Source organism: Ovis aries, chromosome 12, assembly GCF_016772045.2.
Source record: "Ovis aries strain OAR_USU_Benz2616 breed Rambouillet chromosome 12, ARS-UI_Ramb_v3.0, whole genome shotgun sequence".
NCBI lineage: Eukaryota > Metazoa > Chordata > Mammalia > Artiodactyla > Bovidae > Ovis > Ovis aries.
The window spans coordinates 20,402,591-20,426,225 of NC_056065.1; the positions used below are offsets into that span (position 1 = coordinate 20,402,591).

The 23,635-nt window shown below is 38.9% G+C and overlaps 1 protein-coding gene across 5 annotated transcripts in view; it reads left to right on the forward strand.

Moving 5' to 3' along the window:
• SPATA17 (spermatogenesis associated 17) overlaps positions 1-23,635 on the forward strand; it is a 248,621-nt gene that overhangs the window by 52,459 nt on the left and 172,527 nt on the right. For all 5 annotated transcript variants that reach the window (XM_012187039.4, XM_012187041.5, XM_060396033.1 and 2 more), the window contains exon 5: positions 18,363-18,466. In XM_012187039.4, coding sequence (XP_012042429.1) covers positions 18,363-18,466 — 104 coding nt within the window. The remainder of the gene's footprint in view (positions 1-18,362; positions 18,467-23,635) is intronic.

The window sequence follows — 23,635 nt, forward strand, 5'->3', positions numbered from 1 at the left end:
CAAGCTGCAATCAAGATTGCAGGGAGAAATCTCAATAACCTTGGATATGCAGATGACACCACCCTTATGGAAGAAAGTGAAGAGGAACTGAAAAGCCTCTTATGAAAGTGAAAGAGGAGAGTGAAAATGTTGGCTTAAAGCTCAACATTCAGAAAACGAAGATCATGGCATCTGGTCCCATCACTTCATGGGAAATAGATAGGGAAACAATGGAAACAGTGTCAGACTTTATTTTTGGGGGCTCCAAGTCACTGTAGATGATGATTGCAGCCATGAAATTAAAAGATTCTTACCCCTTGGAAGGAAAGTTATGACCAACCTAGATAGCATATTGAAAAGCAGAGACATTACTTTGCCAACAAAGGTCCATCTAGTCAAGGCTGTGGTTTTTCCAGTGGTCATGTATGGATATGAGAGTTGGACTGTGAAGAAGGCTGAGCACAGAAGAATTGATGTTTTTGAACTGTGGTGTTGGAGAAGACTCTTGAGAGTCCCTTGGACTGCAAGGAGATCCAACCAGTCCATTCTAAAGGAGATCATTCCTGGGTGTTCTTTGGAAGGACTGATGCTAAAGCTGAAACTCCAGTACTTTGGCTACCTCATGGGAAGAGTTGACTCATTGGAAAAGACTCTGATGCTGGGAGGGATTAGGGGCAGGAGGAGAAGGGAACGACAGGGAATGAGATGGCTGGATGGCATCACCGACTCGATGGATGTGAGTCTGAGTGAACTCCGGGAGTTGGTGATGGACAGGGAGGCCTGGCGTGCTGCGATTCATGGGGTCGCAAAGAGTCAGACATGACTGAGCTACTGAACTGAACTGAACCAAACATCATACTAAAATCTGTATTTCCTAATGTTACCAAACCAAACTTGGGTCCACGTGCCCCCAGATAGTGAAGCTAATCTACTGACACCAGGTTGTGGTGAAGGAAGGTGCAGTGTTTACTGCAGGAACCAAGCAAGGAGTCCAGGCAGCTAGTGCTTAAAAGGCCCAAACTTCCTGAAGGCTTTCAGGGAAAGGTTTTTAAGGACAGTGTGAGGATGGGGAATTATGGGGAGGATGGTCAGCTCATGGACATTCTTCTGCCTGGACATTCTTCTGGTTATTGGTGAGGTAATTGGGAGTCAAGAAAACTTTCCAGGTCCAGCGGGTCTGTGGGTCTGGGGTCTCCATGCTTGTGGGCAGTATACAGTTCACTTTTTCCACCTGGTGGGGGTTTCAGTATCTGCAAAACAGCCAAGGGCACGGCTTGGAATATTAGCTGTAATCCTAGAGGAGGAGCTAAAGTTCTTTGATTTTGTTTAATGGCTAAACAATTATTATTAATATCTTACTTGATTGACCGTTTTCCTTTCTTTCTGCATTTTCTCACTTCTCTGATTAAATGTACTCTTTGAAATTCAGGGAAGGCCTAGAAAGCTAGAGTTTTTCTACAAATAAGAGGCAGTTGGAGGACATGGGGTGAGGTTCTTTTCCATGAAGGCCCCATAGTATCCTGCTCAGTTACTCCTGATAGCATTCATTGCCCAGTCTCACCTTTTCTTTGATTAATATCAGTGGAAGATGTTGAACTCTGCCTTGTTCCTGTGATCTTAGAAAACAGCAAACTTGAATGCACCTGTCCCCCTGCCCCCCAACTCTTGTGTTTCAGAAGCAGCTTACTGCAAAAAAAACCCAAAACCAAAAACAAAAAAAACACCCTTTCCCACATGACTTAGATAAGAGGTACAGATGCCCCCTTGTTCACCCATAACAAAGCCAGACACAGTCCCCAAACTGCTCCTTCACCTCACAACTGATTAGCTGAACTGTTTGTCCCCAGTGATCAACTGGAAAAAAACAGGTTCATTAACCAAGCTGTGGGTAAGCTTCTCCCGTTCCCCCAGGGCCCTTGACTAAAGTCAGCACACGGAGTCTCATTAGTTCCTCCTCGTGAGAATGGGCTTTGGGGTAAAGCATTCTCTGATCTGCTATCTGATTATGCCACCCTTTCATTTCCGCTTGCCCATATCAGGTTCCTCCCAGCCATGTTCATACCTTCTTATAAAAGGAAAACTCTTTTTGCCTAATTTCCACCATGCTTGCAATTGTTATGGCCAAAGAGTCTCCGTGTCTCAATAGTCCACCTCCATCTCCTGCAGGAGTCATTCACCCCCAGTTTCTTGCAGTAATTCTTTGAAGTCAAGTCTCTCCTGGCTATGTCCAGATTTTCTTTCTTTTTTTTTTTTTTTTTTTGACACATTCCAGGAGATAAGAGTAAAGGTGGGAATGCAGTGATCATTAAGTGAAAGGAAGGAAGACTTGAGCATTACCTAGAGGTTGAAATGATCCACTGAAGACACTGAGGAATTCTTGCGAGGTTCTGTGGAGTGTGTAAATACTACTGTGGGAAATTTGAAATAGAAACTCCTCTCTGCAAAGACGTTCAAAGACTTCCTTCAGGGATTTGGATGAGTCAATTTGGTAACTTGGTAACGAGGAATCAGGACTAAGGCTCACTTGCTTAGAGGCTGGTGTGACTGCCTAACAAAGATTAATTTTTAGCATGAGATGATCACATGGCCAGAACTGAACTTATTTGTAAGTGGACATGGGCACATCTATTTGTAAGTGGATTTCTTTGCAAGACGGTGCTCGGAAAATTTTGCTCTCTGTGGGAGTGAGAGGCTAAAGAGACCCAACGTGTGGTCCACGTACCTTCTATGTTGTACACATCCGAAGCTTACAACCCTAACTGGATACCAGCAGCTGAAGTTTTACTTCTAATCTCTACAACTCTGCCTTTTTGTTTATAAGCTACCAAATAATTTTGCTCAAAAGAGTTACCCTTTAAATAATTTAAATATGGGTGACAGTAAGTGTACAGGAGGAAGAATTTCTAAGAGTAACTGATAACTACAGAAAATATAGCCAAAATATGGCCAAAATATATATAGCCAAAATATGGCCAATAATATTCATACAGGTATATTTTTATATATGCACCTAAATCATATAGTAGAAAATTAAAAAAAAAAAAACTTTTGTCTTACTCAGCTTCATATACTGAGTCAGTTGCAAATTATGTATTGACTATTGACTCCAAGCATGACAAATTATATTCAATTGTGAGAGGCCAGTGGAGCATTTCTGAAAAGAGAAGGAATTCAAAATTTTCATTTGTGGCTTATCCGTTCCTAAATAGATGTCATTTTTGTATAATGAAGAATAAATTATATATATGTGATTGTTTAATGACATAGTTATTCATATCTCAATTTGCTGCATTTATTTTTTAAAGGGTCACCTTTTCTCTAAAGACTTTACGATCCCCCTACCCATGTAGAATTGATCACTCTCTTTTTTTATGTCCCTGTTTTACCATCAACATACTTCTGTTATAGAACCTGTAACAGTTTATTATCCTTACTAATTTACAGGCCTGTATCCACTCCCCATACACTGTACATCCCTTGGGGCCTGGATCCTATCTTCTTAGTCTTTGAATCTACAGTTCCTGGCTTATACTAGGTGTTTAAATAAATGGCCTGAATAAATCAATGAATGTTGGCTCATGCTTTTTTAAATAAGGAGTAAAAACAAAGACAAAAACTGTTTACTTCAAGTACTCTTTAAAAGACAAAAAATCATGTCAAAGTCCCTTGGTGGCCTTGTTGGAAATTATTTAAGCCCTTACTGGGAGATCTTTAAGGCTTTTTTGCGTGCTTGATTAGGCTAGGTGGTGTAGGTAAACTGCACAGAGGAAGGTAATATTTGGTCAGTGTAATTCAAATGTGAATGGAAAGTCTCATGAGCTTTGGGACCTTGCCAAAGTGTTATAAGACTTACAGGCTTGGAGGAGGTCTGCTATGATATCTCCTGCTATTAGCACCCACACTGTGCCTGTACAAAACCCCTGCTGCTGATTTGCAGCTTGGCCAGTGACAGTCAATTAATACAGCAATAACTTGGTCAGTAAATTTTTATCTTAGCTCCCAGGGCCCTATTCCTCGTGTTTCTCCATGCGCCACTTTATTGCCTTTCTGGTCTTTAATTTGAATTTACTCCAGATTAGGGTTCTGCATTTCCTCCAGCATCTCGTCTACTCCATTGTGGGTCTCATTCAAATTTGTCCTCCAACATTTTCTTTTTCAGTTCTTGCTCTCTGAACAGCTTTTAGTGTCTTATGAAAATATCTGAGTTGATTCCTTTGCTCAACTTCTTTCTCTCCCTGGTTCATCTACATGTATGATAGTGTATCTTTTCACAGACTATAGATCTGACCCTCCATTTCAGATGCTAGTGAGCATTGACTTAAGCATTAGGGTGTCACCTCAGACCCTCCAAACAGGCGACTCAGAGAATCAGTGTTCTAATAATAGTACTAATATAAAGATGAACAGCAATATTACTTTATGTGTAGAAACACCACTTAAAAATACCCACATGTAGTTTAAAAAAAAGTGCTATTTAGTGAAATTGTTTTATCTGTTCTAAAGGTCTTTTACTTGTTCTTTTTCTCCAGTACTTTGATTTATAGTTTGTGACATCCAGAATTTTTTGCTTCTCTGTGGCTTTTGTTTACTCGCTAAACCCATCTAGAGGGAAGCCTATTGTATGGAATGGCACATATAGATAATTCTTCCATTTCTAGGGATACATCCATTTAGCCTCAACTGTGTCTCTGAGTCCCCATTTCTGCAATAGAATGGTTCCAGATTCTCATACTTACTACCCGAGCGTGAATGGATATAGCTGGTAGATAACTTGGGTATACTTTAGTCAAACCAACTGCCAGTGAGAGCTGCATGTCTCTGAGGAAAGAGCTTGCAATACCACATATTCCCAAATCTTAGTAAATCAGAACCATTGGTAAATAATAATGATGTGCACGTATGCTCGTCACTTAGTTCTGTCTGACTCTTTGTGACACTATGGATTGTAGCCCACTGGGCTCCATGTCCATGGAACTTTCTAGGAGAAAATACTGGAATGGGTTGCCATTTCCTTTTTCAGGGGGTCTTCCTGACCCAGGGATTGAACCCATGTCTCCTGTGGCTCTCACATTCACAGGCGGATTCTTTACCACTGTGCAACATTAAGACTTGGCAATTGCCTACCAGTTACTGCTCTCCAGGCACCTAAGTATTTTAAATATTTTAAACTATTTCCTGAAATGATCAACTCTCTTTTCTTTTTTTCAGTTGCTTGGTTGTGTCTAACTCTTTGCAAGGACATGGCAGCACACCAGGCTTTCCTGTCCATCACCAACTCCCAGAGCCTGCTCAAACTCACGTCCATTTAGCCAGTGATGCCATCCAACCATCTGATCCTCTGTTGTCATCTTCTCCTGCCTTCAGTCTTTCCCAGCATCAGGGTCTTATTTTCTAATGAGTTTTCTCATCACATCAGGTGGCCAAAGTATTGGAGCTTCAGCTTTAGCATTAGTCCTTCCAATGAATGTCCAGTATTGATTTCCTTTAGGGTTGACTAAAGGAATTGATTGGTTTGATCTCCTGCAGTCCAAGGGACTCTCAAGAGTCTTCTCCAATACCATAGTCCCAAAGCATCAATTCTTCAGCATTTAGCCTTCTTTATGGTCCGACTGCCATATCCATACATGACTACTGGAAAAACCATAGCTTTGACTAGATGGACCTTTGCTGGCAAAGTAATGTCTCAGCTTTTTAATATTCTGCCTACATTTGTCATAACTTTTCTTCCAAGGAGCAAGTGTCTTTTAATTTCATGCCTGTAGTCACCATCTGCAGTGATTTTGGAGCCCAAGAAAATCAAGTCTGTCACTGTTTCCATTGTTTCCTGATCTATTTGCCATGAAGTACTTTGGCTACCTTATGCGAAGAGTTGACTCATTGGAAAAGACTCTGGTGCTGGGAGGGATTGGGGGCAGGAGGAGAAGGGACGACAGAGAATGAGATGGCTGGATGGGATCACTGACTCGATGGACATGAGTCTGAGTGAACTCCGGGAGTTGATGATGGACAGGGAGTCCTGGGCCTGCTGCAATTCATGGGGTCGCAAGGAGTCGGACACGACTGAGCAACTGAACTGAACTGAATGGGACCGCTGACAAAATGTGGTTCACTAGAAAAGGGAATGGCAAACCACTTCAGTATTCTTGCCTTGAGAACCACATGAACAGTATGAAAAGGCAAAAGATAGGACACTGAAAGATGAACTCCCCAGGTTGGTAGGTCCCCAATATGCTACTGGAGATCAGTGGAGAAATAACTCCAAAAAGAATGAAGAGATGGAGCCAAAGCAAAAACAACACACAGCTGTGGATGACACTGGTGATGGAAGCAAGGTCTGATGCTGTAAAGAGCAATATTGCATAGGAATGTGGAATGTTAGGTTCATTAACTGAGGCAAATTGGAAGTGATCAAACAGGAGACAGCAAGAGTGAACATCAACATTTTAGGAATCAGAGAACTAAAATGGACTGGTATGGGTGAATTTAACTCAGATGACCATTATATCTACTACTGTGGGCAAGAATCCCTCAGAAGAAATGGAGTAGCCATCATAGGCAACAAAAGAGTTCAAAATGCAGTACTTGGATGCAATTTCAAAAACCACAGAATGATCTCTGTTCATTTCCAAGGCAAACCATTCAATACCACGGTAATACAAGTCTATGCCCCGACCAGTAATGTAAAATAAGCTGAAGTTGAACAGTTCTATGAAGACCTACAAGACTTTTTAGAACTAACTCCCAAAAAAGATATCCTTTTCATTATAGGGGACTGGAATGCAATAGTAGGAAGTTAAGAAACACCAGGAGTAACAGGCAGATTTGGTGATGGAGTACAGAATGAAGCAGGGCAAAGGCTAATAGAGTTTTGCCAAGAGAACACACTGGTCATAGCAAACACCCTATTCCAACAACACAAGAGAAGACTCTACACATGGACATCACCAGATGGTCAACACCGAAATCAGATTGATTATATTCTTTGCAGCCAAAGATGGAGAAGATCTATACAGTCAGCAAAAACATGACCAGGAGCTGACTGTGGCTCAGATCATGAACTCCTTATTGCCAAATTCAGACTTAAAGTGAAGAAAGTAGGGAAAACCACTAGACCATTCAGGTATGACCTAAATCAAATCCCTTATGATTATGCAGTGGCAGTGAGAAATAGATTTAAGGGGCTACATCTGATAGACAGAGTGCCTGATGAACTATGGATGGAGGTTCATGACATTGTACAGGAGACAGGGATCAAGACCATTCCCAAGAAAAAGAAATGCAAAAAAGCAAACTGGCTGTCTGGGGAGGCCTTACAAATAGCTGTGAAAAGAAGAGAAGTGAAAAGCAAAGGAGAAAAGGAAAGATACAAGCATCGGAATACAGAGTTCAAAAGAATAGCAAGAAGAGATAAGAAAGCCTTCCTCGTGATCAGTACAAAGAAATAGAGGGAAACAATAGAATGGAAAGACTAGAGATCTCTTCAAGAAAATTAGAGATACCAAGGGATATTTCATGCAAAGATTGGCTCAATAAAGGACAGAAATGGTATGGACCTAACAGAACCAGAAGATATTGAGAAGAGGTGGCAAGAATACACAGAAGAACTGTACAAAAAAGATCTTCACGACCCAGATAATCACAGTGGTTTGATCACTCACCTAGAGCCAGATATCCTGGAATGTGAAGTCAAGTGGGCCTTAGGAAGCATCACTAGGAACAAAGCTAGTAGAGGTGATAGAATTCCAATTGAGCTATTTCAAATCCTAAAACATGATGCTGTGAAAGTGCTGTGTTCAATATGCCAGCAAATTTGGAAAACTCAGCAGTGGCCACAGGACTGGAAAAGGTCAGTTTTCATTCCGGTTCCAAAGAAAGGCAATGGCAAATAACACTCAAACTAGTGCACAATGGACTCATCTCACACATTATAAAGTAATGCTCAAAATTCTCCAAGCCAGGCTTCAGCAATACGTGAACCGCGAACTTCCAAATGTTCAAGCTGGTTTTAGAAAAGGCAGAGGAATCAGAGGTCAAATTGCCAACATCTGCTGGATCATTGAAAAACCAAGAGAGTCCCAGAAAAACATATATTTCTGCTTTATTGACTATGCCAAACCCTTTGACTGTGTGGATCATGATAAACTGTGGAAAATTCTTCAAGAGGTGGGAATACCAGACCACCTGAACTGCCTCTTGAGAAATCTGTATGCACGTCAGGAAGCAACAGTTAGAACTGGACATGAAACAACAGACTGGTTCCAAATAGGAAGAAGAGTACATCAAGTCTGTATATTGTCATCCTGCTTATTTAACTTCTATGCAGAGTACATCATGAGAAACGCTGGGCTGGAAGAAGCACAAGCTGGGATCAAGATTGCCGGGAGAAATCTCAATAACCTCAGAAATGCAGATGACACCATCCTTATGGCAGAAATTGAAGAAGAACTAAAACACCTCTTGATGAAAATGAAAGAGGAGAGTGAAAATGTTGGCTTAAAGCTCAACATTCAGAAAACCGAAATCACAGCATCTGGTCCCATCACTTCTTGGGAAATAGATGGGGAAACATTGGAAACAGTGTCAGATTTTACTTTTGGGGGCTCCAAAATAACTGTAGATGGTGACTGCAGCCATGAAATTAAAGGACGCTTACTTCTTGGCAGGAAAGTTATAAGCAACCTAGACAGCATATTAAAAGCAGAGACATTACTTTGCCAACCAAGGTCCATCTAGTCAAAGCTATGGTTTTTCCAATAGTCACGTATGGATGTGAGAGTTGGGTATAAGAGAGTGCTGAAGAATTGGTGCTTTTGAACTGTGGTCTTGGAAAAGACTCTTGAGAGTTCCTTGGACTGCAAGGAGATCCAACCAGTCCATCCTAAAGGAAATCAGTCCTGAATATTCATAGGAAGGACTGATACTGAAGCTGAAACTCCAGTACTTTGGCCACCTGACGTGAAGAATTGAGTCACTTGAAAAGACCCTGATGCTGGAGATGATTGAAGACAGGAAGAGAAGGGGACAGCAGAGGATGAGGTGGTTGGATGGCATCACCAACTCAATGGACATGAGTTTGAATAAACTCCGGGATTGGGTGATGGACAGGGAGGGCTGGTGTGCTGCAGTCCATTGGGTCGCCAAGACTGAACTGAACTGACTGAATGGGACTAGATGCCAGGATCTTCTTTTTTTTAATGTTGAGTTTCAAGCCAGCTTTTTCACTCTCCTCTTTCAGCTTCATCAAGATACTCTTTAGTTCCTCTTCACTTTCTGACCAACTCTCTGGATATCATTATAATTCCACTTCGGAAGATGGGAAATTGAAAAGATATCCTCCCCAACATCACATAGCTAGTGACAGTGTTAGGAGCTGAACCCAGGAGGTTTGGCACCCACATTCCTGTTATATCTAGCCACTTATAGTCTTGCCTTTACTTCTAGTCTTCCTCCCCTTTCTTCAAAAATCTGGATGAGAGCTATTATATGAACCCTAGACCAAGCTCTTAGGGAAATTTTATTACTTTCACTCTGGTAAACTGAACCCCTTGCCCTGATAATTCATGAACATTTTTACGGTAGCACCTTCCATTCAGGGAATTCTAAATTTAGTGATAATTTGTAGAAAACTAAGTTGAGACATCCCAGTTCAGTGTCACGTACTTCCCCCTGTAGGCCGAATTGGATGGCTTAGTATGAAAAACCTCACCTTATAAGTGAATATTTGAGCTGCAGTCTTCACATATTGCTATTGTTAACACAGAATTTGACATCCATCATAACCCCAGATTAAATACCATTCTTGATACAATTTAAAATGAATTTCTGTATAAGATGTTGCAAGATGCAGATCACATAGATTTTTGTGATCCAAAAGTTGTAATTTGGTTGTATTTGAACCTCCACCTTATCTGTTTTGGACTCTGAAAAATTAAGGAACAGAGGATTCCAACTTTGTTAAAACTTTAGAAGCCCCACCAAATAGTTATCGGGACTGCTATTCTTCAACTGCAGCTCTCTCTCTTTATCCATTAACTTTTAGACTATACTGGTCTTCAATAAACTCAGCTTAATGAGGAGCCATAGTCTGGCACAGACTTTCAGTTCAGTTCAGTTCAGTTGCTTAGTAGTGTCCGACTCTTTGCGACCCCATGAATCGCAGCACGCCAGGCCTCCCTGTCCATCACCAACTCCCATAGTTCACTCAGATTCACGTTCATTGAGTCAGTGATGCCATCCAGCCATCTCATCTTTGGTCGTCCTCTTCTCCTCCTGCCCCCAATCCCTCCCAGCATCAAAGTCTTTTCCAATGAGTCAACTCTTCCCATGAGGTGGCCAAAGTACTGGAGTTTCAGCTTTAGCATCATTCCTTCCAAAGAAATCCCAGGGCTGATCTCCTTCAGAATGGACTGGTTGGATCTCCTTGCAGTCCAAGGGACTCTCAAGAGTCTTCTTCAACACCACAGTTCAAAAGCATCAAGTCTTTGGTGCTCAGCTTTCTTCACAGTCCAACTCTCACATCCATACATGACCACAGGAAAAACCATAGCCTTGACTAAACAGACCTTAGTCGGCAAAGTAATGTCTCTGCTTTTGAATATGCTGTCTAGGTTGGTCATAACTTTTCTTCCAAGGAGTAAGCGTCTTTTAATTTCATGGCTGCAGTCACCAGCTGCAGTGATTTTGGAGCCCAACAAAATAAAGTCTGACACTGTTTCCATTGTTTCCCTATCTATTTCCCATGAAGTGATGGGATCAGATGCCATGATCTTCATTTTCTGAATGTTGAGATTTAAGCCAACTTTTTCACTCTCCTCTTGGCACAGACTTTGGAAGTTAGCAAAGGCAAACTGAGCATTATTGATTCCTTGCAATACCTTTGAAAAGCCTCCTTTGGGTCATCTGATACATCTTGAGTTCTCATTTGTCTGTCTGTCCTTGGACAACCAGAATAATCTCATATGCACGCAGATTGTAAGAAGTGCTAATGTGTAGTATCTTGGAGATCTCTCTTCAAAAGTATGTTCCATTAGACTTTTCCCTCTTGTTTTCAAAGATCTATGAGGAATGAAAACTGGTAATAATCTAAAACTTAGTAAGTTTTAAAGAACTACAGATATAATTAATTGTTTAAGGTAGAATTTCTTTTACCCTGGAAACCTTGTCCTTGTCCTCAATCAACCACATATAGTTTCTTAATGGTGTTCATGGGCATCTGAACCTTTATTGTTGCAGTTGATTTAAATGATTTCACTTGAAATTAGTGCCTTAACACATTTTAGTTCAGATAGAAATCCTCACTGTAAGAAAAGTAAGAGCTGTAATAATAAGAGGGCCACTAGACTTAAAGATAAGTTAAAACAATTAATTTTCAAAATAACCATAAATTTATTGGTTCTTTTATGTAATAAAAATTTTTGTTTACAAAAATCTAACTCAAAGCATCAATTGACCTTTTTCTTTTGTTTCCTTTTTGTGTCTAAAGTAGGAAAAAATATAAGGAAAGTTTATATTCTGTGGCTTTAATCAGAAAATGGTTAAATATATATCAGATATATAAGGATCCATCTCAATCTCCTAAACTATTTATAACCCTGCTTTCATATTTATACTACTATGAAGTATTTATGTTTAGAATAATGACTCCAAAATCAGATAGAGATAAATAGATAAAATAATTCAGGGAGAAAATACTGATTCTCTGTTTAAAAAAAATTTACTTATTTATTTTCTTTATAGCTACACTGGGTCTTTGTGGCTGCATACGGGCCTTTTCCTGTTGTGGCGAGGGGAGGCTACTTCTAGCTGCACAGTGCCAGTTTCTCATTGCAGTGGTTTCTCTTGTTGTGGAGGATGGGCTCAAGGCAGTTGGGCTTCAGTAATTGCTGTCCATGGGCTCAGTTGCTGTGACTCACAGACTCTAGAGCACTGGCTCAACGGTTGTGGACATGGGCTTAGTTGTCCTTCAGCATATCATATCTTCCTGGACTAGGGTTGGAAGCCATGACCCCTGCATTGGCAGGAAATTTTTTTATTATTGAGCAACCAGGGAAGCCCTGATGTTCTCCTACTTACTATATTATACGTTGGGTTCTAAGAATACAAAGCAAGTAAGACACAGTGTCATTCACATGGAAGAATCTATCCCAAAATGTCGGCCTAAGGAATGAGGGGAAGGGATCCTCTAGATAAATCCTAGCTTTTGCTGGATGGTAGGCAGATTAAAATGTTCCATCCCCATGCGAAAAATTATTTCTTTCTCCCTCCTACTGCTTCTGGTATCAATGTCTTTGTGAAATGATTAAAGAAATTTGTAGAGAAAAGAAGTACAAAGACCAGTAGAGTAGGGAAACAGAATATTAAAGAGAATAAACTGCATATGAAATAATTATCCAAAATCTCCAGATAGCTAAAAACATCTAGTTAAAAATATATATATTTCTAGTTTAAAAACATGTCTATTTTTCTACATACTGACATGATAATATGGTGACATTGAGAATGAAAACTTTGATGTTACTAGTTTTAAACACCCCATCTTTCAAAATTTGGTAAACCCACTTTTTTGTTCTTACTGTATAGTCTTTTCAGACTGTTCAACATTCAAATAAGTAAAAGTAATGTTATGAATGAGAGTCCTGTTTAAATGCTCTTATGTACAACTAGAGCTTTAGTCCTAGGCAGGTTATCATCAGTGAATTTGTCTTTCATATTTTGATTTTAATTTTAGGTGTGAAAATGTTTTTTCTCTCTTTTGACAACATTAAGATTACTATGAATTTTGAGGAATAATAATAAACCCAATGGAGGGAAAATATTTTCTATGAACAGATGGCTTTTGATATATCAAGGTTTTGCCATTTATTTTAGTGCTTAAAATAAACATTATTTATAAGACCACTTACATTTTGATGTTACTTAATGAGGAATATGCATCATTGATTTGACTAGCTTAAGAGGTCATTTAGAACTTGCCGGTTAACAAGCTGTAATCTGCTGAGCATGCAGTGACTTTGTTTAAAATTATCTATTCAGAGCTGATCAATGACAATAATTGTTTTATACCTATCACTTCTGAAAGTTGCTAATTACTTTGAAGGACATGAACACTAGCCCTTTTTTGGAAAACTGTAACCCACTCACCTTGAAATTAAGAAGAACATTATCAAAAATCATCTTGCCTCTTGAAAATATTTTGTTTTTTAAAAAATCAAATCTATTCACTGCTAAGTCGCTTCAGTCGTGTCCGACTCTGTGCGACCCCATAGACGGCAGCCCACCAGGCTCCCCCATCCCTGGGATTCTCTAGGCAAAAATACTGGAGTGGATTGCCATTTCCTTCTCCAGTGCATGAAAGTGAAAAGTGAAAGTGAAGTCGCTCAGTCGTGTCTGACTCTTAGCAACCCCATGGGCTGCAGCCTACCAGGCTCCTCCATCCATGGGATTTTCTAGGCAAGAGTACTGGAGTGGGGTACCATTGCCTTCTCCAAGTCTATTCACTTGTACTGGGATAGCAATAGGAAATTTAGGCAAAATTTAAGATGATATTTGTTCCTATAGCAAGAAGTATAGTGGAAGCCCAGCTATATTATATCTTATATCAATTGTTGTTCAGTCAGTAAGTCGTGTCTGACTCTTTTTGACCCCATGGACTGCAGCATGCCAGGCTTCACTGTTCTTTACCATCTCCTGGTGTTTGCTCAAACTCATGTCCATTAAATAAATATTGGTTAAACTGGACTTCCTCTAATGTAAAAAAAAAAATACAATGCATATTAAATGAAAGAACATGTGCACACTCTTTCTCTTTATACAGTGCCTTCATCAGATGTTTTAGTGGAAAGAGCCTGGTCTCTGGAATAAGACAGAGCAGAGTTTGTATCCCAGTTCTGCCATTTACTGTTTTACTGGTGATGCTGTGACCTCGATCACGTTACTTAACCTCAGTTTCTTTATTTTTAACATGGAGATCGTGCCCTATTCACAAGGATACCATGAAAATTAAGGCAGTTAGCATAATATCTAGAAAGGAATTGTAGCGTGATTTTGGGTGGATGTCTAGGGACTTAGGGCATTACGAGACTCTCTGAGAGTGCATTTGTGGACTCTGTGGATGTGGCTGGTGCTGTTTCTGGGGGTTGCTCCCTGTGGAGTGGGAAGGAGTCCATCCCAGGGGCTTCCTTTAGTTCTCTGGCTATGGGCACAGATTTTTCAGCCCGCTGCAGACTCTGTCCTTTCAGCTTCTCTCCAAGTGAAGCCCTTTTAGCTTCTCCCCACTACTCTGCCACGACCTAAACATAAACCACTATCTTTCCTTCTCAGGACTTCAGCATGCACCTTTTATGTTTTCTGACACATCTAATCTTATTTAGAATTTAATGGTGTTTCTATGTAGTAGGTAGTCCACCCCTTAACACTGTTTGATATCCTAATATTTTCCCATGCTTCCTGAGTCATTTCTATTGCTGATGATGGATAGTCTATCAGCGCTTTTGTTTGTAAGTATTCCTGTGTTTAATATAATTATTACTGTATATGCAATAAAAGTAAGCTGAGATTCATGTGAAGCCATCCAACCAGCTATTAATGTATAACCTCAGGCATTTATTTAAGCTCTCTAAGCATCAATTTCCTCTTCTATCACAGAAAGCTAATGATAATCTCCACCTCAGAATGATACTGTAATGATTAAGTTAAATAAGCCAGGAAAATAGTCATTATTTGCATGTATGATTTATATATGTATATGTATTCCAATAGATTATTCTTTTTCATTAGGGAAATGCTTTTTGTATCAATCCCTTCCATTTCTTTGCCAGCCGTAATATGATGTTTGTCAAATTAGAGGAAGATAGTTTCTAAACTGGGCTTCCCTGGTGGCTCAGACGGTAAAATAGAACTCTAGAAAAATTAATTTTTCTTAATTTAGAGAATAAAGCTCTAAAATAAGATCATTTGAAAAATATTTAGAAAGGCACTGTTATGCTAGCATTGGTACGCTAGCTTGTAACTCTACTTAGTTTTACTTTCCAGAACTAATTTCTCTATTTAATTGTTCTTACAGTATGAACAATAAGTGGTTTAGCATCTCTTCAATTATTTTAGTCATTCTTATACTAGGTGGTTGACTAAACATTTCTTCAAAGTCTTCACATTTAATATTTCAGATTGTAAAATACCTTTTAACTGGCCATATTTTAAAACAGAGAAAATTAGGGGATCACAATTCAAGTAAGACATTTTTTCCCTGTTTATTCATATAGATTCAGCATTCAAGTTATAAAGATTTTAAACTCAACATATTTAGCTTAAAAACCTTAGGCTTTTTAGATAAAACTCAGTGGACTAAAGTTCAGTCTCTTATTAGTCACTTTTTCCTATGGAAAAAAAAGAGATGTTTAAAGAAGATGTGTGTTCCTAGCCCAGCTAACTGTGCAAAACATTGGAAGGACTTCATATCCAAAGAAAATTGTTCATCATGTGTGTTATTAAGTCACTAAGTCATGTCCAACTCTGACCCCATGGAGTGCAGCATGCCAGGCTTCCCTGTCATTATCTTCCAGAAAGTGAAGTCACTCAGTCGTGTCCGACTCTTTGTGACCCCATGGACTGTAGCCCATCAGGCTTCTCCATCCATGGAATTTTCCAGGCATGAGTACTGGAGTGGGTTGCCATTTCCTTCTCCAGGGGATCTTCCCGACCCAGGGGTTGAACCCAGGTCTCCCACATTGCGGGCAGATGCTTAACCATCTGAGCCACCAGGGAGTTTGCTTAAACTCATGTCCATGGAGTCGGTGGTGCCATCCAACCATCTCATCCTCTGTCACCCCCTTCTCCTCCTGCCCTCAATCTTTCCCAGCAACAGGGTCTTTTCCAATTAGTTGGCTCTTTGTATCAGGTGGTCAAAATATTGGAGTGTGTGAATAATTTATAAATATATGCAAATTACTTGAAAATTTTAAAGAATGAAGTTGAGTCTTTATGCAAGGCTAAGTCACCATTTTTTTCTAATTTTTTCTATTTCTTCTTCTTCTACTCCTTTAAAGAAGTTGAGGTATTTTGTACTACAGACTTTCAGTTTTCCACAGAATCAGGATCTACATATTAAAGTTTTGTTTTGAGTTTTTCTAATAGCAGTTATGCTAGGAAACATAAAGTTTAAAGTGATTGATTTTTCTTATGATTATTGGGGCTTTGAAGACATTTGGTAGCCCATTTAATAAGTATGTTCTTTAGATACCAACATTCCTCTTATCTAAAAAAACTAGATACTTTAAACAAATGTTTGTTCATTGAAAATTGCAGTTCCCCTTGTTCACAGTTCTGTATTGCAATGGTTTAGAGAACAGGCCCCCTGAAGTTCTAATTTGATTCTTAAATCCATCACTAATAGCTGTATAATTATGGGAAAACTGTACAATTATAATAGCTGTATAATTATGGGAAAACTGAATATTTTCCTTTTAGCAGTTTCTCATCTATAAATAAGGTGAAGAGAGTACTTATCTCATTGTTCAGTCGCTCAGTCATGTCTGACTCTTTTTCAACCTCATGGACTGTAGCCTGCCAGGCTCCTCTGCCCATGGGATTCTCCAGGCAAGAATACTGGAGTGGGTTGCCATTTCCTTCTCTATTTATCTCATAGGAATGGTCTAAAGATTAAATGCATAAATACAAGCAAAATCCTTAGAATAGTGCCCCACATATAATAATAACTCAGTAAATGTTAAATATTGTCATTGTTTAGTTCAGTTCAGTCACTCAATCATGTCCGACTCTTTGTGACCCCATGGACTGCAGCACACCAGGCCTCCCTGTCCATTGCAAAGTCCCAGAGTTTACACAAACTCATGTCCATTGATTTGGTGATGCCATCTAACCATCTCAACCTCTGTCGTCCCCTTCTCCTCCTGCCTTCAATTGTCCCCAGCATCCGGGTCTTTTCCAATGAGTCAGTTCTTTGCATCAGGTAGCCAAAGAATTGGAGTTTCAGCTTCAGCATTAGTCCTTCGAATGAATATTCAGGAGTGATTTCCTTTAGGATGATCTGTTTGGATCTCCTTGCAGCCCAAGGGACTCTCAAGAGTCTTCTCCAACACCACAGCTCAAAAGCATCAATTCTTCTGTGCTCAGCTTTCTTTACAATCCAACTCTCACATCCATACATGACTACTGGAAAAACCATAGCTTTGACTAGGTGGATCTTTGTTGGCAAAGTAATGTCTCTGCTTTTTAATATGCTGTCTAGGTTGGTCATAGCTTTTCTTTCAAGGAGTAAGTGTCTTTTAATGTCATGGCTGCAGTCACCATCTGCAGTGATTTAGTAAAAGAAGAATTAAAATGTGATGATGTAGGTACAGGAAAAGGCAATGGCGACCCACTCCAGTACTCTTGCCTGGAAAATCCCATGGACGGAGGAGCCTGGTAGGCTGCAGTCCATGGGGTCACACAGAGTCGGACAGGACTGAAGTGACTTAACAGCAGATGAAGGTACAAGAAAACATTTTCTTTAAAGATTTTGATACAACTGTATTTAAAAAGTCCATTAAAAACATTGATTTCAATGAGACAAAATACAATCTTCCAGCCAGTTGGTTATTAAAAAAATAAAAAATCCGTCTCATGAGGAAGTGGAAGTGGTAGGAATCAGTAAAGCAAAGTTTTGATCTTTCAATACTTAATTTCACACATAGTATTTTTAAAACCACTATAAATGTTATAAAATAAATTATAGTAACCTTGAGTATGTTTTTGTCTTTATAATATTTTATTATAAATATATGAGTAAACCTATATTTGCAACCATATATACTGTTATTGGAAAAGGACATGGCAACCCATTCCATTATTCTTGCCTGGAAATCCCATGGACAGAGGAGCCTGATGGGCTACAGTCCATGGGGTCAAAAAAGAAACACAGCTAGCAACTACACAACAAACTGTTACATTTGTGTGTGTGCTTCTCAGTCATGGCCGACTGTGACTCCATGGGCTGCAGCTTGCCAGGCTCCTCTGTCTATGGGGATTCTCCAGGCAAGCGTACTGGAGGGGGTTGTCATACATTTGTCCAGGGTATCTTCTCAACCCAGGGATTGAACCCAGGTCTCCCCACACTGCAGGTGGATTCTTTACAGTCTGAGTCACCAGGGAAGCCCAAGAATACTGGAGGGGGTTGTCGTGCATTCATCCACAGTATTTTCTCAACCCAGGGATTGAACCCAGGTCTCCCGCACTGCAGGTGGATTCTTTACAATAGTAGAAAAGCCTAAGAATTTATTTGATAAGATTTAATCATCATCCAACATTAACCTGATTTTGAAGAACTATTAATTTTTTTTTCTAAAAATGTTCACTGACATATTTTATCTTTTTATTTACATCAATAGATTCAGAGGCGATGGCGGGGGTATAAGATCCGGAAATACTGCTTTAATTATTATTATTTGAAGGAGTACCTGAAAGCTGTTTCTGAGACCAATGATGCGATTCGGTGAGTAGTATGATCACCAGTCCACTAGTGACAGTTTTAGAAAGGTTACTCTGTGGGTGTGGATCATTATCAGACTTAGGAATAGTTTCTTTAAAGCTAAGTGATATTTTAGGCACAAATTTATTGATGAGATAGAGATTTTTTTTCTTTTTATCTTATCCATTTATGGCTGTTTTATTTTTAAATATCTTGTACTTTTGACTGTAAATTACATGTACATGTGTATAGCAGGCCTGTCTTGTACTATGCAAATAGCTTAGTAAAATTACCTCCTTTTGAAATGGATTTATCCGTAAATAATTACATAGATGAAGCCTTATGCACAACAATCCTCAAAACATGTTCAGTGTCAAGAACTTGCCTCTCAAAGAAGAAAATATTACGGAACACATTAAAATGGACTGCTTTACTGTCAGTTTTCATTTCTTTAAGCACATAGAAAACACCTGAATTTAGGCCTTAGGACGATGTCTTCTATAGGTTATAAGTTATTGTAACACTGTTCAATCGTCTTTACCAAAGTTCTGTGTAGTAAGTTTTCACATTTCTTCAAAAATAGCCAGTCTTTTCTTCTTATAATATTGCCCCATTCTAGTAACTTAGAAGTGACATACGTTTATAATAGATTTAGGTAAAAAGGAAATAGTGATGAATCATAGTTGGCATTTATGTAATAGTTTTACTTTCAGTTTTCACACACATTATCTCATTTTACTCTTAATATTTTTTAAACTAGAGAAAACAGTCAATATTAAGTTGTTAAGACAAAGATGTTGTCTGATACTTTACAATCATATATATCAGAAGAAAAATCTGGAAACTCTCTTCCCAAATTTTAACTTTCTTCCATATATGTGGGTATAAAAGGGTCTGGTCTTTGAAGATTAAGTATGGGGAATTTGTAAGATTGATATCTTTGGAAGCAGCAATAAAGATTTGGGAAGGTTGGAATAGGGTTTAGTTAATGAGAGAAGTTGGAAGACTCAGAAACATGTGGGCCACAGGGGCTGATATTTAATTTCTTCCTGTGTGTTTGAGTCACTCAGTCATGTCCAACTCTTTGTGACCCCATTGACTGTAGCCTGCCAGGCTCCTCTGTCTGTGGAATTCTCTAGGCAAGAATACTGGAGTGGGTTGCCATTCCCTTCTCCAGGTATCTTTCCGATGCAGGAATTGAACCCAGGTCTCCTGCATTGCAGGTGGATTCTTGACTGCCTGAGCCACCAGGGAAGCCCCTTAATTTCTATCTGAGAAGTCCAGATTCTAGAGATGAGCTGGCTATCTGTAAATGGCATACTCGAGCTTGTCAGGAGGAAAGAGCTAGTGGAAAATGCAAGAGGGAGAATTTGAGCAGGACTGGGCCTGAATGAGGCAAGGGGATCTTGCCTCAATCTTAAGGCACCAGGATTAAAGAGGCATTTACTGTCAAGGTCATGAGGTGCCAATCTTGCACTTTCTCAACCCTGTAAGTGTATCCTTAAATGTTGTATTTTTGAAGCAAGTCTTGTTTGCTTCATACAAGTCCTATCCCTGAATGGGAGAAGATCCTCAAAGAGACAAATATGTGGAAGGTGATTTTAGAAAGGCCTGTTTCTTCTGTTCAGTAGGTATTTCAATTTATCCTTATTTTGTTCCTCATTTTACAGAGAATGTCTCTAGTCACTAGAGAGTGTGGTGCATCCATGATGGCAATTTAGTTTAGCCTCATATTCTGTATCATAATACCGACTTATTTTATTTCTGCCTTAGTTATTGTTGTTCAGTTACCAAGTCGTGTCCGACTCTTTGTGTCTCCATGGACTGTGGCACCCCAGACCTCTTTGTCCCCCACCATCTTTGTCCCTCACCATTTCTACCTCAGCGGCCGCATGTTTTTAGGTGTATATTTTCCATCAGTGATTAGTTTCCTAATCATCTACCCCCTCTTTGTTCTTGTATTTATTGATAGAATATTTATAGCTTCTTTGTTGTTGCTGTCATCATTGTTATTTTTATCTGGAAATGGGTATTGTAAAAAGATAGTGTAGGGGAAGGGCCAAGGCCGTGGTCTAGGAAGGGTGAGAGGTCCCTGTAGCTCACAGTACAGCCCTACATGATATGTATCTCTGTGTATGTAAACTGGCTTAGCTTTTTTGTTCATTTTAAGTTGACAGTGATTGGGAGTTATAAGACTGATGATTGCTTTTAGATTCTCCTTTCTTCGAGATCTGTGGCATAGATGGCATTCCTGTGCCTCTCATCACTTAGTCCTACCTCCTCTGCTTGTCTCTGGTCTAGTTCATGGAATTAGCCATAGCCACACTTTGCTCCACAGTCTTTTTCTCTTGAGTAAGGTGGGCAGTGCTATTTTTCTCATCAGGATATGCCACCTAGTCTTAAGAATTTTGCACCTGGCCCATCTGTCTGATGTCTGCATCTTTAAGTATCTTATCTCTATAATATTTCCAATCCTAGATGAATTTTCACTATTCTTGGTGGCACTTCTTCATATATATGTATTATTACAAGTGCTTGCTGATTTTGTTGATGATAAAATTGTATTTTGTATTTCTTATTGCCTTTTTTATTTTATAGAAGTTTAAGAGAGAAGTGAGTAGAGATAATCTTACTCTATCTCGAAGATGAAAATATATCGTTAACTTTTTATTGTAAATCACAGTATTTTTCCTTTCTGTTACATCAATAATTTTATAAATGCAGTAAAAATGTGGCATTGTGTAGAACAGAGGAACACCCGTGGCAGAAGTGTTTGGTGTAGGTCACTACACCAGTGGAATGGAAGCTGGGGATTCAGGTTGCTTCTCAGAGGCCATGAACCTAGGCCCTGAAGTTTGTATAGAAGTTATGATATTAATACATGACATTTGACTCAGGTTAGTTCATGGAGCATAATGGAAGAATTGGGTAGGGATAAATATAGAAGGGACCATACCACACTAGGGCATTTTAGGCCACATTTAAGATTGGAGTGGACTTCCTTTTTAAGAAGAGCAGTGGCATGATTATAACTGTGTTTTGGCATGCACGTTCAATTGCATGGTTCATAATACATTTAAATAGTCTGGTAAGTTTTAAAATCACCAATCAGGATGTTAATTTTGCTGAGAGAAAGTTTTCTTCTTTTTCACAGAAGAATATGCAACATTTGGGGGAGGATTGTAACTTTATTCTATTTTTCATAGAAAATCACTGGAATCAGAACTTTACCCTTTTCCTTCACAACAAATTCCACCCGAAGCAACTTAAAACAGTACACATTCATGACCTCATCATTTTGTCCAGCAGGAATCTGAGAGGGACTTTACTCTAGGCCTTAGCTCTCATGAGGTTACCCTCTTATTCCCAGCCAGAGCTGGGGTCTCATATGGAGGTTCAACTGGGGAATGATCCACTTCCAAGTTCACTCACATGGGCCTCAATTCCTCTGCTTGCTGGCCACTGGCATCCCTATTTCTTGCTCTGTGGACCTCTCTCTCCATAGGACAGCTTATAACTTGGAAATTGGCTTCCCTCAGAGCAAGTGAATAAGCGAACAGGAGAAATAGCCAAGATGAGAGCCATGCTCTTTTGATAACCTAATGTCAGAAGGGACATCTCATCACTTATGCTGTGTTCCTGTTCATTTAAACCAAGAGACTAGGTTCATCCCACTCAAGGAGGAGGACTGCACAAAGGATGAATTCCGGAATGGGGACTGTAGGAAACCACTTTAGAGGATACTTTCCGTATACAGTGACTTGCATGTGATATTTGTTCAGTCAGCATACTGATTTTCAGCATTTGCCTAGGACAAAAGTTACTTTACATTTACTTAGGGCAATATTTTTATGTGATGCGTTTTCAAGATTATATTTTAGACTTTGCTATTGCGTCAAAGCAATTATGATATAGCCCAATTACTTATACCAGCAAGCATTAAAATGTGTAGTTTCTGGATTTCAAATGCATTCCTCTGTTTTGGGGCAAGGTAAAATAATTTACAGAAAATAAATTGGTAAAATATAGTCTATATCAGAATATGTTTTGCATTTGAATTGTGTTACACAATTCAAGACCAGACAACACTGGACTTAACTTCATCTGCTCTTTCATTAGTAGAAGTAGTTTAACTATTTTATAGTTAATAGTAAAAATATAAATATATTTGTACATATACAAGAACATACTTTTATAACCAAGGTGGACCTATCACAAAGATAAATGGAATTGATTAATTTAAGGCTGAATTTGCATTTGGTAGACATGTTTCTTTATAATATCTAGCTGTATATGCAAAAATTGCCCCAGGTTATGAATGAGAAAATTACATAATGAAATTAAAAATTAGCAACAGAGTTACAGATTGGTAGCATTAATAAAACATTATTAACTTCAAGTACGTAACTGACTTTTTTTGAAATTCAAGCTAAAAATAATATATTCTCCCAACTTTAATGCTTCAGTGTACTTGTTGGTTGCTAATAGTACATAGCAATAGGTCTGTTTTAAATATAAATTTGTGATACATCAAAAGAAATTAGTTTTTCAGCATGTTGATTTTCTTAACTTTTTTCTGTATTCATTTTCTTGTTTCTGTTTTCTTTTATTCTGTCTTCATGTGGTTCTTATTGGCTGGATGTTGAACCTACAAGAGTTACGCATTGAGTCTCTTAAACTTCTCTGTCCCCTCCTTCACCTTGGGCCTCTACCTCTCCCATTCTATTTTTATGAGAGATTTCCTTCCTACCCTTCTAATGAAATTTTGATGAATATTTTAGCCATAGTTTTTTAACTTTCATGAAATATTTCTACTAGTATGATCATTTCTTTTTTGTAGCATTCTGTTTTAAGTAATAAAATATCTCATATTTCTCAGTTCTTATTTTATTAATAAAATATCTCATATTTCTCTAAAATACTGGGGCACATTGAGTCTTGGCAGGAGGCAAAATTCACCTCAGGATTTATTCCTCACATAGTGTTAAAAATATAGCTCATTCACTTCATTGTACAGCAGAAACTAACACAATATTGTAAAGCAACTATACTCCAATAAACCAAAAAGCAAGATTAAATCTCTCAAACTGCTAAAAAAAAAAAAAAAAAAGAAGAAGAAGAAGAAGAAGAAGAAGAAGAAGGAAAAGAGGGAACTTGCAGAGATATGAACAGGGTGAAGGCTCAGAAAAGTTT